General features: G+C 44.3%; 1 protein-coding gene and 1 long non-coding RNA gene across 2 annotated transcripts; one reads left to right on the top strand and one right to left on the bottom strand.

The window, feature by feature from the left end:
• The first annotated feature begins 683 nt into the window (after nt 1-683).
• On the top strand, nt 684-5,352 carry LOC123451790. The gene is made up of 3 exons (XR_006632501.1): nt 684-1,100; nt 1,285-2,722; nt 4,927-5,352. It is a non-coding gene; the product is annotated as an uncharacterized LOC123451790 (long non-coding RNA).
• Nucleotides 2,805-3,467, bottom strand: LOC123451789 (auxin-responsive protein SAUR36-like). Its single transcript, XM_045128330.1, has one exon. It carries the CDS (start codon nt 3,375-3,377, stop codon nt 2,940-2,942), a length of 438 nt encoding a protein of 145 aa, XP_044984265.1. The 5' UTR covers nt 3,378-3,467; the 3' UTR covers nt 2,805-2,939.
• Nucleotides 5,353-14,773: the final 9,421 nt, after the last annotated feature.

Here is a 14,773-nt window from a genome sequence, read left to right on the forward strand (position 1 = left end):
GGAGATGTAAAAATCATATGTTGTATATTTATCTCAAGTTGCTACGAGTATTTGCTTCTCATAACCTGAATCCTTTATAATGCTTATAGATCAGCCAGAATAATGGCATATTTGTCCGTGACAAGTGGATATAAGCTATAATGAGTGTTTGTTGACTCATGGATAAGCCATAGTCCACAATGGTCACACTAGCAATTTTATCGCCTCTTCATTTGACCGTAACAAACAATTGAATACACTAGAAATAATAGTCCAATATTACGAGCATACCGTTCTCAGTTCAGTTTTACAAATATAGTCAAAATAAGAAATACTCCCTCCGTTCCTAAATATAAGTCTTTTAAGCGATTTCACTAAGGGTCTACATACGGAGCAGAATGATTGAATCTATACTCTAAAGTATGTCTATATACATCTGTATGTAGTCCTTAGTGAAATCTCTACAAAGACTTATATTTAGGAACGGAGGGAGTAGATATTTGTTTAATGTTGGCAGTAAATATTTTGTACCCGTTGCAATGCACGTGCCAATTTCCTGTAATTGTAAAAGAAATAAAAAACAGAAGAAAGAATGAAGAAGAATTAAACCCTACCTTTCAAAAAATGATGGAAAAAACCCAAAATGGGCCGGCCCATACAGCATCGGTAGCGAGGGAATAGGAGGATCCGCGAGCAGAGGAAGGGGCCCATATTCCCGCGCGTGCTCGGCGCCGGCATCCTCTCTCATCCCCGGCCGGTTCCCCTCACCGGCCGCCGCCGGCTCCTCGCCGTCCCTTGTCATCGGCGGATCAAGCATTGGTAGCAGCAGCGCCACCCCTCGCTCCTCGGCTCGCCCCCAATCCCCCCACCGCAACCCTAACCCTCCCCAATCGGCCGCCGCCGACATTCCTCCGCCCTCCGCCGGAACCCAGCTGCCACCTGGCGCTGCTCGTCGACCTCATCGTCAACGAAATCCCCATCCGCTTCCCGCCGGAAGAGCCGGAGCGCCTCGCGGAGCTGTTTAAGGAGCAAGGAAGGAAAAAAAAAAAGAGGAACAACATGCAAATTCAGTGCTGAACTGTTGATTTGTGCCCGAGGGATGGGCATTTATATGGATAGACGTAAATGGTCTTCTGCAGGCCTCATTGCTTCTTTCAAACTAGAAACCTTTCCACAGTTCCAAGTCCCAACATTGCTTGTTTTCGTTGCTCCTGTATCTGACTTGAGCTCTACTATAAATATAAGTGATGCTTGTATCTTTGTTGATGCTTTGCTAATAACATTCCGTATGACTTCTTACTGCAGAAAATGGATCGAAAGAAGCCCATCAGAGCAAGTTTCGTTCGTCTACCCTTAGCCTAAGAAGTCAAAAAGGGTCGTCGTGTGAAGGCTGTCAATGGGATCTTCAGATGCTCTGTTTATCCGTTTTGCCCTGGTTTACTTATGTACTTCCGTTGGGATAGTAGATGCTGATTTCACTGAACTCTTTGTTTCGTAGTTTCAAGTATGCTCTTTGTTGGGATAGTAGAGAAGTGCAGCTCAAATGCTACGTTTATGCGAACCGTCGAGGGCTGAGGCAACAGAGCGAGAGGAGCATGAAGAGATCTGGGATGAATGGTGATGTTGTTTTATGATGATGATGATCTGCTGTTCATGATGGTGCATGAGGTTCTTATGATTTGCTGGGAGTAAAACTTGTTCTTAGTTTAGCTTTTGGTGCTCTTTTGGATGAGCCTGGTCTGATGATAGATGTGATGGTTATAAGACTTATATCTCCTGTAGTGTGGTTTTGAGTGATATCAGGTTTTTGCCCCGCAACTCATGTTCCTGATGACAGGCGTGAGTGGCGGGTTTCCTGATATTGCTCTGAACTCGCTTTTTTCCCTTTCCCTCTCTTTTTCTGGTCCTAAAACTTTATATTTCCGTTATTGAAAAGTAATGGAAAGGGGAGAAAGCCCGGTTCTAAAAAAAATATATATTTGCCTTGTCGTGGCAGTTGACACTTAGACCCACCCTTCGGTACGGATGATCTGACTCATTTGCTTGTGTGAGTTTCGCTTTCAGCTATCTTGATTATTGTTTGGGTTAGGTTTCTTTTGGGAATATTGCCCCTAGAGAGTGCAACCAGCTCGCTATTGGGTTGAGAATGAGATTTTGTTTTTTCCTTTGCCATGATGGCGCTACTTGTTTGTGGAACTATTTTTGCAGCCGCTGCACAGGCTGGGTGACAGAGATGGTTATTGGAGTGATTTCATTACCATGTCTAGTGTTTGCTCGGTTAGATGCAGCTGGAAGCTCCTATGTTGCTCTCAAATTTCATGCGGATTCTTTTAAGAATGGTCCATGTTTGTGGTGAGCATATGCCATAGCCCATAGGTTGTGCTTGAACAAAGAGAGTGGAAAAAAGTTCCCACATTTCAGTACCATGTATATTTAGAACAAAGAGGTTACTTTAGCTAGTACACCCTCTGTTCCAAAATACTTCCTCTGTAAACTAAGAGGGAGTACAAGACATCTTGGCAGTTCAGTTTAAGCAGCCAAAACGTCTTATATTTAGAAACAGGTAGTAGTTTGCTAGCATCTGTTTTAACATCTTCCATATTACTGTCAGTAGCCTAACAGGATTGCATGCCTTCACTGGAGGAAGTTAAGAGGAATTTTTTAATGGTCTTCTGTTAGAACCTGGTGAAATTTTTTGCTAGAGACTGAGATCTTGAGCGCTGGAGTGGACCAAGTATGCCAGGTCAGTACAATATCCCCTTTGTTTCATATTACCAAATAACAATATCAGGATATAGATCCAACAGCTGTCGAAAAAAAGGTTATAGATCCAACTGCAAATATGTTCTTCACTTATATACTTGGCTATGTGCATACATCTATGTACACATTACATCACATGAAGGCTTACCAAAAAAGGATGCACATATATACACCAAGAACACATCACTTCTCACTAGCTAAAATATAGCCACCGACTGGCCAAGACCCTTGTAAACCATGGCGGTGCCACTCTGGTTGCTGCGTGGCATTACCAGAGAGCTAAGGACGGCCCTCTCCACCTCCTCTGACGGTTTTCTCCTAAGTAAGCACATGACATACGCCATCACCGCCGCGTCGCAAGGTACCGTGATCCTGTGTTCACTCGTGAACCCGAATTCGTCCTCTGACATCCTCAGGAGCTCCCCAAACACCATCGTACCAAGGTACACCAACGGGACCTCAAACCTCTCTCCACCGGTGGTGTAGACGATGCAGTGGCCCTTGTCTGCGATGGTCGATGCACTCCGCAGGTTGACGTCGTAGATCGCCCCCATCACCGCTGGCCTCCGCTTCCCGATGGCTACCATCTGCTGCCACTTCTTTGCCTGCTGAACTAGGCTCCTAGGAGTGATCATGGTGTATTTTTTCTGATGAGATGCACTTTTGCAGAAATGTGTGTTGGTACTTGATGTTTTTGGGTGGTGTGAAGACGCCTGTGTGCTAGTTCCATGTATTTATAGCACAGCTAGGGAACACTGCAGCCATGTGTTTGTCCTATGGGTGTGTAACCATCGGTATGACTAGTTGCCAGAGACAAAGTCTTGGGTTTTATCCTCCAAGGTAGCTACTTGCTCTGCATGATTGAGCTTGATACCCTCTTTTCTTCCTAGTCTGCACTTTTGGTCCACTCTAGTTATCCCTTTGTTGGTCCAGTCTATGTCAGTCTTATTCTTCCATTATGGCAGTCTTCCTCATGCTGCTTAGTTTTACATTCTTAACAGGTTAGATTGGTTCTGAATCTTCTGGTTACCAGATGTTTACTTCAGTGAGCTTGTTTGTTTGTATACGTTTTCTTCTAACGTTATAATATTAGAACTACTATCTACAGTTGACCAATAAACATACTAGAACAAGTTGATTCAGCTTGTTTGTTTGTACAAGCCTTGGTTTAGTTTTCTAGGCTGATTCAACTTGTTGATGCGAGATGTAGGAAAGTGAACCCCAAAAAAAACTGTTTATTCAATCAACTGCTAATAGTGTTTGACTGGATTTGTAAATCTGGGAGACTTTGCCACTAATCAGATTGTTCAGTCCGCAGATTCTTCCTGCGTTTATCTTGCTTTCTTAACCACTTCTTTACCTCCTGCCGCAGCTATAATCTCCACCAATTGCTTCCTTCAGATTCCATATGGTCTACATCAATGGTTTCTTCCTCCATTTTTGTTCTCCCGGGGGACAATTCAAGCCATTTATTTGGTTGGAATGTAGCTTTCTTTCGAAGAAATTGTTTTCTAGATTCAGTCAAACTCCAGCAGCCATTGTACTTTTTTTAACTCATAGAATTCCATGTTTTTCTCCTCAAGCAGAGCTTCGTGTTTGTAAGTACACGATTTATTTGTGGTCATCTCTAACGGTATTTTGAACATATGCTTGACGGAGTATCCACTTGAAGAGTAAATTAACATGCTTGTATTTAACCAACTGCTTATAGTTTTCCACCGCATTAATAAATCTGGGGTCCACTAATCAGATACCATTTTTTTCTGGGATACTCGCTTTTAGTTCCAGATTCCCTGTGGTCTGCCCTCCACAGATTCTTTCTGCATTATCTTGCTTTCTTGACAACCTCCTCCCTTGCTGCCCATAGCTATAATCTCCAGCAATTATGTGGTCTATGCCAATGGTTTCTTCCTCTATTTTTCTTCTCTTCGTGGACCACTCAAGCCTCCATGTGCCCATTTATTTTGTTGAAATGTAGCTTTCTTTTGTAGACACTGTTTTCTAGATCTAGTCAAATGCTCCAGCGGTTACTTCCCAACGCACTAGACTTCCCTGCTCTTCTTCCCCCAGCACAGCATATTGAACACATGCTTGATATAGTATAGTCAATTAACATGCTTGTATATTCTTAGCTGGTATTGTATATTGCCTAACTAATAAATAGCTTAATGATATTTCCAACAGGAGCACGTCGAAAGTGTAGCTGCTGCTGTACCATGTATAATAACATAAGAGAATTGCATGTATGAGAGATCATGACACGATGGAAGATTTGGGTTGGCTGTCAATTGGCTTGAAAGGATTACGTCGTTACAAGTAACTGCTGGAATCTTTTAGCCTCGGACAATTTTCTATTTGTTCTCCAAATGGAAAGGTCAGCTCTGAGCTCCTACCCGGCTACCCCCATCACCCTTGGTCTGGGTGAGACAAAAATAATGGTGTTCTCACGTTTCCTGTCATTCGCTAGAGTGAGAATATTTAGAACGGAAGCCCCACTCCAACAGCCAGGTAGTGTGGGATCTTTGAAAAAAAATCCATATCTTCGATAAACTGAATTGATCACTATCGACAATACCTAGATCAAGCCATGATATGCATCCAAACCGTCAAACAGAAATAAAAAAAATGAGCACTTGAAACCAAACAAAACAACAAGTACTTGACTCATACCTTAACACAGATCAAATGAGAAGGATATTTTGTTTTTCCTTTGCCATGATGGTGATACTTGTTTGCGGAACCATTTTCACAGCCACTGCACAGGCTGTGTGATAGAGATGCTTGTTGCAGTGATTTCAGACTTTCAGTAGCATGTCTAGCTTAAATGTTTGTTCAGTTAGCACTTTTTTTTTTTGAAAGATCCAGCTGATGGCTGGCATATATTGGAATAGCAGATAGCAGGGCGGGAATACAAAATAAGGGGGGGGGGGGGGGGGGGGGGGCTGATCAGAAGATCAAGGACATAACAGGAAAAACTTCCGAAAAAGAAGAGGAAAAAAAAAGATAGCATGCTACAGGCGCCGGACTCCTCACGTTAGTTCCCCAAACGGGTGCTCAACGAAAACTGCTCCTGCTTGCCTCCAAAACTCTAGTGTTGTTGTGATGAAGGTGGATATATTTGCTGCTCTTGTTGTTTTGTTTCTGAAAGTGCACTCATTTCTTTCCTTCCAAATTTCTGACAGGATCAGCACGGTCGTTGTTCTGGTGCCTCTTTTGTACTCCGGTCTTGCCTTGCTTATCATCTTGGAAATGATCTCTCTGGTGGATTTTTTATGTGTCCAAATTGTTGGGCTTAGTGAGGCACATCCGGTGCGAGACGCCGCCTCCATCCATACTGTTGTTGCCACCTTGCATTCTCAGAAAAGATGAGCCGCTGATTCTAGATTTCTGAGGCATAGCTGACAGAAGTAACCGTTTTGCCATCCCCTCCTTTGCAATCTGTCGTTGCACCATAGCCTATTTTTGTCCAGCAGCCATGTGAATATCTTGAGTCTTTGCGGTGCCCAAGTTTCCCATATAAACTTGCTAATTTCTGATCATGTGCTTCCTAGGAATTGAGCTTTATACGCTGAGTTAGCAGTGTAAAGCCCCGAGGCCTCATGTCTCCATTTGATTTTGTCACTTGTGTGCTCTATGAGTTGGACGTCCGTGTCCTGAATCCACCTGTGCAGGCGGAGGACATCCGCCCAAAGGTGCGTGGTGTCTCCGTGCGCAAGGTCGGCTATCCATGTGTTGCCTTGTAGCGCCTCTTTTACAGTCCTATTTTTTCTACGGGAGTGCTTGAAGAGCGCCGGGTATGCCGTCTTTAGCGCCCCCGAACCTGTCCAGGGGCAGTTCCAGAAGGAGGCCGTGGCCCCATCTCCCAGGGTAACTGTCGTGGAGGCGCTGAAAAGAGCTCTGTCATCGTCGTCGCATGGCAGCTGCATGCCGTTCCATGGCCTTTGTGGACTTGTCCAGGACAGACATAGCCATCTTAGCCAAAGCGCTCTGGAGAAGCGATTCATATCCAACACTCCTAGCCCACCGCTCTTCGTTGGAGAGCATACTATTGGCCAGCTAACTTTGCATTTTCCTCTGCTGATTTCTTCTTCGTGTGCCCATAGGAAACGCCGTCTAACCTTATCTATCTCGTCGAGAAATTTCTTGGGCGCTCGCAGGACAGATAGGGCGAAGGTTGGCAGCGCGGTGAGTACGCTGCGAACCAGTACCCGTCTCCCTGCGATGTTCAGTAGCTTCCCTTTCCATCCTGCTAGTTTAGCCCTAATCCTATCTAGGATGAATTGAATATGTATCAATCGGATCCTATCAAGGGTGAGTGGTAGTCCTAGATATTTCACTGGGAAGCCGACCCTCTCCCCTCCGAAAGCTGCAAGCACGGCGTCTAGGTCTAAGTCTTCACAGCGTATTGCCGAGACAGTAGACTTGGCAGGGTTGATATGAAGACCCGTGGCATTTCCGAAGTCTTTTAGGATGCCCATAAGCAAGTCGATTTCTTCCCGTATGGGGTTTGCGAAAATGACGGCATCATCTGCATAGAGGCTGAGCCGTAGCGTGATCTCCCTGCCCGGCAGTGGCTGGAGCATGTTCATCTCGGTGGCTCTACACAGGAGCCTGTGCATGGTGTCGATGGCTAAAATGAATAAGAGGGGGGACAACGGGTCTCCCTGTCGCAGGCCCCTTTTGTGCCAGATAGGTCTGCCCGCGGAGCCATTTAGCATTACTGCAGACGACGCAGTGCTAAGGAGGAGCGCTATCCAGTCCCGCCATCTTGCTGGAAACCCTAGGTGCTGCAGTAGTTCTAATAGGTATTCCCAGGAGACGTTGTCGAAGGCTTTTGCGATGTCTAGCTTTAGCAGTAGCGCGGGGGTCTTCTCTCGATGGAGAGATCTAACGACATTTTGCACGTAGAGGAAACTGTCTTGCGTTGACTTGGCGCACAAGAAAGCTGATTGCGCTGGCGAGATTATGCTGTCGATGACCGTAGCTAGCCTTCTGGAGAGGACCTTAGCTATAAGCTTGGAGATCGAGTGAATTAGACTTATCGGCTTGTAGTCGTGCACCTCGGAGGCTCCTTCCTTTTTTGGCAGAAGAACTATCATGGCGGAGTTAAGCTTGGAGAAGTCTCCGCTAGTCAGGTGGTAGAAACTATGAAAGGGCTGCATAACGTCTTCCTTAATTTGGGGCCAACGCTTTGAAGAAAGTCCCCGTGAAACCATCTGGTCCCGGCGCCTTCTCCGAAGGTGATGCCTTTACCGCGTCCTACACTTCCTCTTCTGTGAAGGGGTTGTCTAAACCTCTCCCCTGAACTGATGGAAGATCTAATGAAGCCCAGTCTATTGTCACGGTGCGGGTAGCTTTCTTCCCTAACCCTTCGTTGAAATGCCTATAGATGACTTCGTCTTTGTGCTCGTGTGTCGTAGCTATGCCGTCGCCAGCCTTTAGGGTGTGGATGAAATTCTTGCGCCTCCTTGCTCTCATCTTGATGTGGAAGAATTTTGTTCCCGCGTCGCCAAGCCGCAACCATGTGAGTCTAGATGCCTGTCGCCGGCGTGCACGCTCGACCGCGGCGAGGCCGAGCATACGTAGCTTTAGTAACTTTCTAAGGTCGAACTCTGCGTCTGATAAACGCCTGTTTTCTTGCGCTACATCGAACCTAAGGACTAATTCGACCGCCATGTGGAATTGTAGTTTTGCATCACTGAAAAAGGCTTTGCTCCAAATCTTCAGGTCCCGTGCGGTGCGCGTCATCTTTGTGGTGAGACGACGGAAGGCGCGGGTAGACTGCACTGGTCTATTCCAAGCCCCTTCAACCGTGTCGTGGAACCGCGGGAACCTAGGCCAGAAACTTTCGAATTTGAACATGGCTGGGCGTGGAGTTGCTATTGTGTCAGTGAGGACTAGCGGGCAGTGATCGGAGGTGGCCGTGGATGCCGCATGCAGTGACGCCGAGGGGAATCGGCATTCTCATGGTAGGTTGCAGAAGAACTTGTCGATGCTTACTAGCGTCGGGTTTTGTCGCTCGTTGCTCCACGTGTAGCGGCGGTTTCTACATCTAATTTCCTTCAAACCGGCGGCGTCGATGGCCTGCCTGAATTTGCCCATGAGCCTCCGGTTGAGGTTTAGGTTGTTCTTATCCCTAGCCTCGTAGAAAAGGTTGAAATCGCCGTTTATAAGCCACGGCTCCGCTGGCGGTGGCGTAGAAAAGGATAGCTCGCGGAGGAAAGCCTTGGCGTCGTCCGCTGGTCCGTAGACCGAGGATAGCCGGAAAGATTGGCTCTGGCCTAGCAAGGTGACCTTAGCAGTGATAGCAAAAATTCCTACAACATGCGAGACTATTGTAGCAAGCTCTCTATTCCATAGGATTGTCGCCCCGCCGCTCGTGCCGATCGCCGGGAGGGCGATGCATTCGGTGAGTTGAGTTCCTCCTATCTCTTGCACGAGCTGTGGAGTCCATCCGTCTATCTTCGTCTCCTGGAGGCATAGAATTGCAGCTCGCAGTGATGTTGCCATCTGACACACTGCTGCCCTCTTTGCTGGTTCGTTAAGTCCCCGTACATTCCAACACATAATTGGTAGTAGCTTATCACTCATGGGAGAAAATTGTTATGAATAAATTAATTAGATTAATTAAAGGGTTAATCCCTGCTATGTCGGTTGCTACTTGTAGCAACTGTCTCTTTGTAACCGCCTTTGTACCAGGGTATATATACCCTTAAATTTATCAATGAAAGTAACTATTCCATCATTTGTTCACTTCTCTCTCGTTTTACTTTCACACGTTATCAGCACGTTCTCCTTCGTCTCAGCGACTCGAAGAAGCGTTCGCAGTTGACGAAGCCGATGGCAAACCCGTGATGAACGGCCATGGCAGGAAACACGAGAGAGATTAGGCCATCCCGGCTTTCAAGGATGCCGCTCTCGTCGCCGATGACCACATGCAGGCGACGCGTTGAAGGAGCCAAGGTGCCGGCGCTCGATCGCGGCGTCCTCCAAAGCATGGTTTGGTCTCTCCCTCTCCTTCCCTTCTCCCAGACGTAGATAGCAAAGGCCGCATAAGCGGCCCTCTCCGGCATGGCCGACCGTGGCGCATCAGTGACCCGGGCCTGCGATGCGAGGCATGGTGGCGTGGCAAGCGCCTCCAGACCGGAGGCTCGGCGTTGATGGAGGGGCACAGCTGGCCTCGACCTCGCGGCGTGCGGACCACGACACCCTCCCCGTCATGGCTCGCGACGGAGCCCACAACGGTTCCTCGGCGACGACGCACCCGCGACGGAGGCGAGGCAGCGCCCGATGCAGCTCCTGACATCCGACATGGAGTGCCTGCGGCCGTGGTCCTACCCGCGGCGAAGATGGTGCGGGCTCTTCCTTCGGCTGACTTGTCCAAGCCCGAGCCCCGTACGAGGCGTCCTTCGACGTGGCTTCCTATGGAATCGACGGAGGCGGCACTAACGCAGCAAGGCATGTGGCGCGGCCAGCCCCTCCCGGGCGGCAGCCAGCGTAGGCAGCTCCGATGGTGCACGACGGGAGCGCACCATGGCGGTCGTGCGGCGTCGTTCTTACATGACCAATGGCTGTTATGGGAGAAATCTCCATCACGAACCGCTCTAGGAAGATGGAGAGGATCGGGAACCTTATCCTCTGCCATGTTTTTGTTATGGTCCTTAATATTTCATGATTTACATTCTAGGGAAATTTATATCTTTTTGACATTGTTTTAATTTAGCCCTTGTACTTGTATGTATATCAAATACGTGCCTACAGTTTCAGAGTACATGACATGCGTAACTAGGATTGACTAAACTTATGGTTTAGTCATCCATCATTTTGAAGCTGTGTTATGTACATATAGCACTTGTAAAATATTCCATCAGGCTTAGTTTACTTCTGCTTCCCCTGATTCCCAGATAAGGCCATGAGCCTTAGCAATACTTGCGTGCAAGCACCCTAGGCTTACTGTAAAATATGTATAATTAACTGAAACATGCATTTTGCGTGTATTATCATCATAGTATTACTGTTCGAGTGGTCAGACCATTATACATCAGGGGTGGCATTGTGTCATCTTCTATATGTTTTGCCTCAGCATTCTTCATACTATAGTAATTTAGAACAACTATGCGTTAAGTCTGGACGCAAATAAGAAACAAGGATTATGGAGGATCATACTCAATATGACTACCATAAATTAGATTTGTGAATCACAAGGTATTGAATGGCATCTACAACATATTTTGCAAATTATCCATCACTACTGTGAGGTATATGTTTTTGTCATTTTGACAAGAGGACTATTTTCAACGTGCTCTTCCAAATATTAATGTGTATATAGCCTAAATTTTATTTGTGAATCACAAGGTATTGGTGACATCTACTGCACCATTTGCAGATTATTCACCATTACTGTAAGGTCTACACCTTGTCAATTTTACAAGATGATTACCTTCAAAGTGCTCTTCCAAATATTAATATTAGACGTGACTACCTCAAGAAATCATAAGGTAATATTGGCATCTACTGCAAAATTTTGCAGACTATCCATTATTACTGTAAGATCTACATCATGTCATTCTGACAGATGACTACCTTCATAGTAATTTTCTTAGAAATAACATAACATAAGGTAATAGAATTATAAACATCTACTCACAATAGTCAGACTATGTTTTCTATTACTGCGAGATCTACACCATATTGGTGATTATCTTTAAAGTGTTATCCTATATAAATTGAGGTCTACACATATGGCTATATGGCATCAGCCGTACAAAAATTTGCTCCTCTGAAGCATTATTGTTGTTCACAAAATATTTTACTCTCATAGTAAATATTGTTATTGCACATTTTGGTTGAATATGTCATAGGAAACTATGAAAATAATTGCATATACCTGTGATTACCTTCTACTACATTCGTAAAATGCATGACAATGGAGCGTATGTAACTATTTCTAATTATAGTGTCATCCATGAATCAAGATGGATACCATAATTTATAACGAGTGTCTCAAACACTATTGCAATATTCACATCACATTGTGGTTGTTATTTTCATAGTGACTAAGCAATGTTAAAATTGCAAAGTCTATGTTTTGGCCATGACTATAAAGTCACACTTTTTCGCATGAATGAAGCCCAAAACATTAGCAACGATTTCATCGCATGGACTATATTGAAGGTTTACACCCCATGTTCACCAAGCATCACCTTGGCAGATTATGCTCAACAAGATCATTACATCCATATATTTTTATTTTACTCCAAGAAGTAAACTGAATAATGCATGATCATTTCATGTAACACATGGCTATTCTATTGATGCAGATATGCATTTTATATGTCACCAACTTCACTTGGTTCTCAAACTACGTACACAATGGATGAATATAGATTCACCTTGAATATTCTCTCAAGAGAAACATGCTGCCATGAGCACATCGCTAATGATCTCCCATTCGTTTCTCAAAGACATCAGGTCTATCGCAGCTCACATTTTTGTCACTCAATCAACTTTAAGTTAAGATCTCATGATCAAATATTTTCATTTGAAGATCCAGTTGAAAAGCCCTCAATACACATTACATCTTCTTATGATAGTCCTACCATTTTCATGATGAAGAAACATGGAATTTCATAAAATCATCAAATTCACCCAACGGGTGCTATTCCATTATTTGAAATTCTTGCTAGTATTGTGAATAATAATTAAGTCATTGGTCACAAAATAGAACCATGATGTATTCAAAGTAAAGTGGAGGCTAAAATACAACCAAAGATGGAATTATTTCTTATTAGGGAATATATCATTTTTCAACGATCAACGACAACTCTCAAGTTTGTCAAATGTGTGGTTATTTAAACATCGTACCTATGATTACCAAACCCTCAAACATATGGTCAAGCCACACCACAAATTTATTAAAAAGGAAAATAAGTTCATTGGGGTATTTGAATTTGCAAACATACGACCAGAAACTATTCTGGTAAATGATGTTCTCAAATCTTCATCACAAGGAGAACCAAAAATATAGTGCAATAAAAGAATGATCAATTCGTTTGCGCCTATGATATGTGTGCATGATTATTTTTCAGTAATATGGGAGACCTCATGTAATATCCCGATTATTCTCAAAAATATTGTTTGCCTATAGTTGTACTAATACATGTAGTATAATGTCCAATATCCTATTTCTTGGACATTATATTTGATAAATTTTGAATGTATGAATCAATTCATACTTAGTTTTGTTGCGTACAAAATAATTTTCTAAATCTTACAAAATATTTGGCTATAAGCCTTACAATCCTGGTTTGGGGTCGATTAGAAAATTATGGACAATTCTATTGGTCACAACTTAACCAGTTGCAAAATTTCTCACATCATCAGATTTTATGTGCACCACATGTGTGATAGGGGAAAATAATTTAAAGCACTCTCACCTTACAATTCTAAATGAGCCACTCATTCTTCCTTGAACACATTCAGAAGATATGTGGATTACTCAACCATTATGTTGTATTATATAGATACTTCATGGTACTCATGGAAACATTTATAAAATGATTTCCAGTGTGTCTCTTGTCACACAAACCATGAATGATATAACTAAATTAATTGCTCAAATTCTCAAAGTAAGAGCAAGTTATCCTAAACAAGGGATAAATCCATTCGAATGGACAACTTCATTGAACTCATTTCACAAGCAATGTTTGATTATACATAATACTTTATGTGCATACCCAGATTGGTTTAGTTTAATATCTTATCAAAGATAGTGAAATTAATAATATGACCAAACTTATAGAATCGTAATTTACTAGCCTCATGCTAGACAAATACGGCATCACACCGTAAGTATGATATAAATCATACCAACTGCATAGCATACTACTTTCCCCTTGTAGTAATTACGTGGAAATCAACAAAGTATTTCCTATCTGCGATAATTCCGTTACATACCGATATCACCACTCCAGCATACATCAATGGGCTCTCACAGAAAATTAGGGATCTATGTCACTAGTGGAAAACGGGCCTTTGGCCTGGACCCTTTAGTCCCGGCCTCCCTTTGGGCCGGGACTAAAGGCCCGGCCACGTCGCCCCAAATCGCAATGCCGCCCACGAGGCTTTGGTCCCGGCCCGTAAGGAGCCTTTAGTCCCGGTTTTTGTCTCAAACCGGGACTAAAGGGCTACGCGGTGTGCAGCCCGCATGTGCGCCACCTTTAGTCCCGGTTTGTGTCTCAAACCGGGACTAAAGTCCTCTGCCTATATATATTGGCCACAGCCCCCTCTCCCCTCTTCCTTGCATTTTTCTTGGATGGAAGAGTGTGGGTGTGTGCTAGCTCTCCATTTTTTTATGCACTAGAGGTGTTTGTTGAAATGTGTGTTAGAGCGATGCCGCTTCAGTTCACCGAACACAACTACGATATGAGATGCCCGAGCCACGCTTAAACCTCTTCCTCTTTATTTCTACTTATTCTAAAAGGTTGGCAACTATATTTCCTCGTTTAGACCGTGCGGTACTAATTTTTAGGATCGTGATTGTATTTGATATACGGTCGTATAACGCAGATGAGCCAACCATGGATGTACGGTGATCGACGCACAGCCGCTTACACAGAAGGCGTGCATTCTTTTCGAGATGCAGCCGATGCGAACAAGCATGGTGGTGGCTATATGTTTTGTCCATGTGTTGAATGTCGGAATGAGAAGGATTACCCAACTTGTGAAGATGGCCAGAAGAAGCTGGATAGCACACTGGAATTGCTGAAGTGGAAGGCATAGACCGGTGTGACTGACTCGTCATTCGAAAAGTTGCTGGTACTGATGAAGAAGATGCTTCCAAGAAAGAACGAATTGCCCGCCAGCACGTACGAAGCAAAGAAGCTTGTCTGCCCTCTAGGATTAGACGTGCAGAAGATACATGCATGCCCTAATGACTGCATCCTCTACCGCGGTGAGAAGTACGAGAATATGGATAAATGCCCGGTATGCACTGCATTGCGGTATAAGATCAGAAAAGATGACCCTGGTG

This window comes from Hordeum vulgare, chromosome 5H (assembly GCF_904849725.1).
Source record: "Hordeum vulgare subsp. vulgare chromosome 5H, MorexV3_pseudomolecules_assembly, whole genome shotgun sequence".
Taxonomy (NCBI): domain Eukaryota; kingdom Viridiplantae; phylum Streptophyta; class Magnoliopsida; order Poales; family Poaceae; genus Hordeum; species Hordeum vulgare.

What these genes read in the sequence shown, in the direction of transcription:
- LOC123451789 (XM_045128330.1), bottom strand. Translation starts at nt 3,377, where the DNA reads ATGATCACTCCTAGGAGCCTAGTTCAGCAGGCAAAGAAGTGGCAGCAG.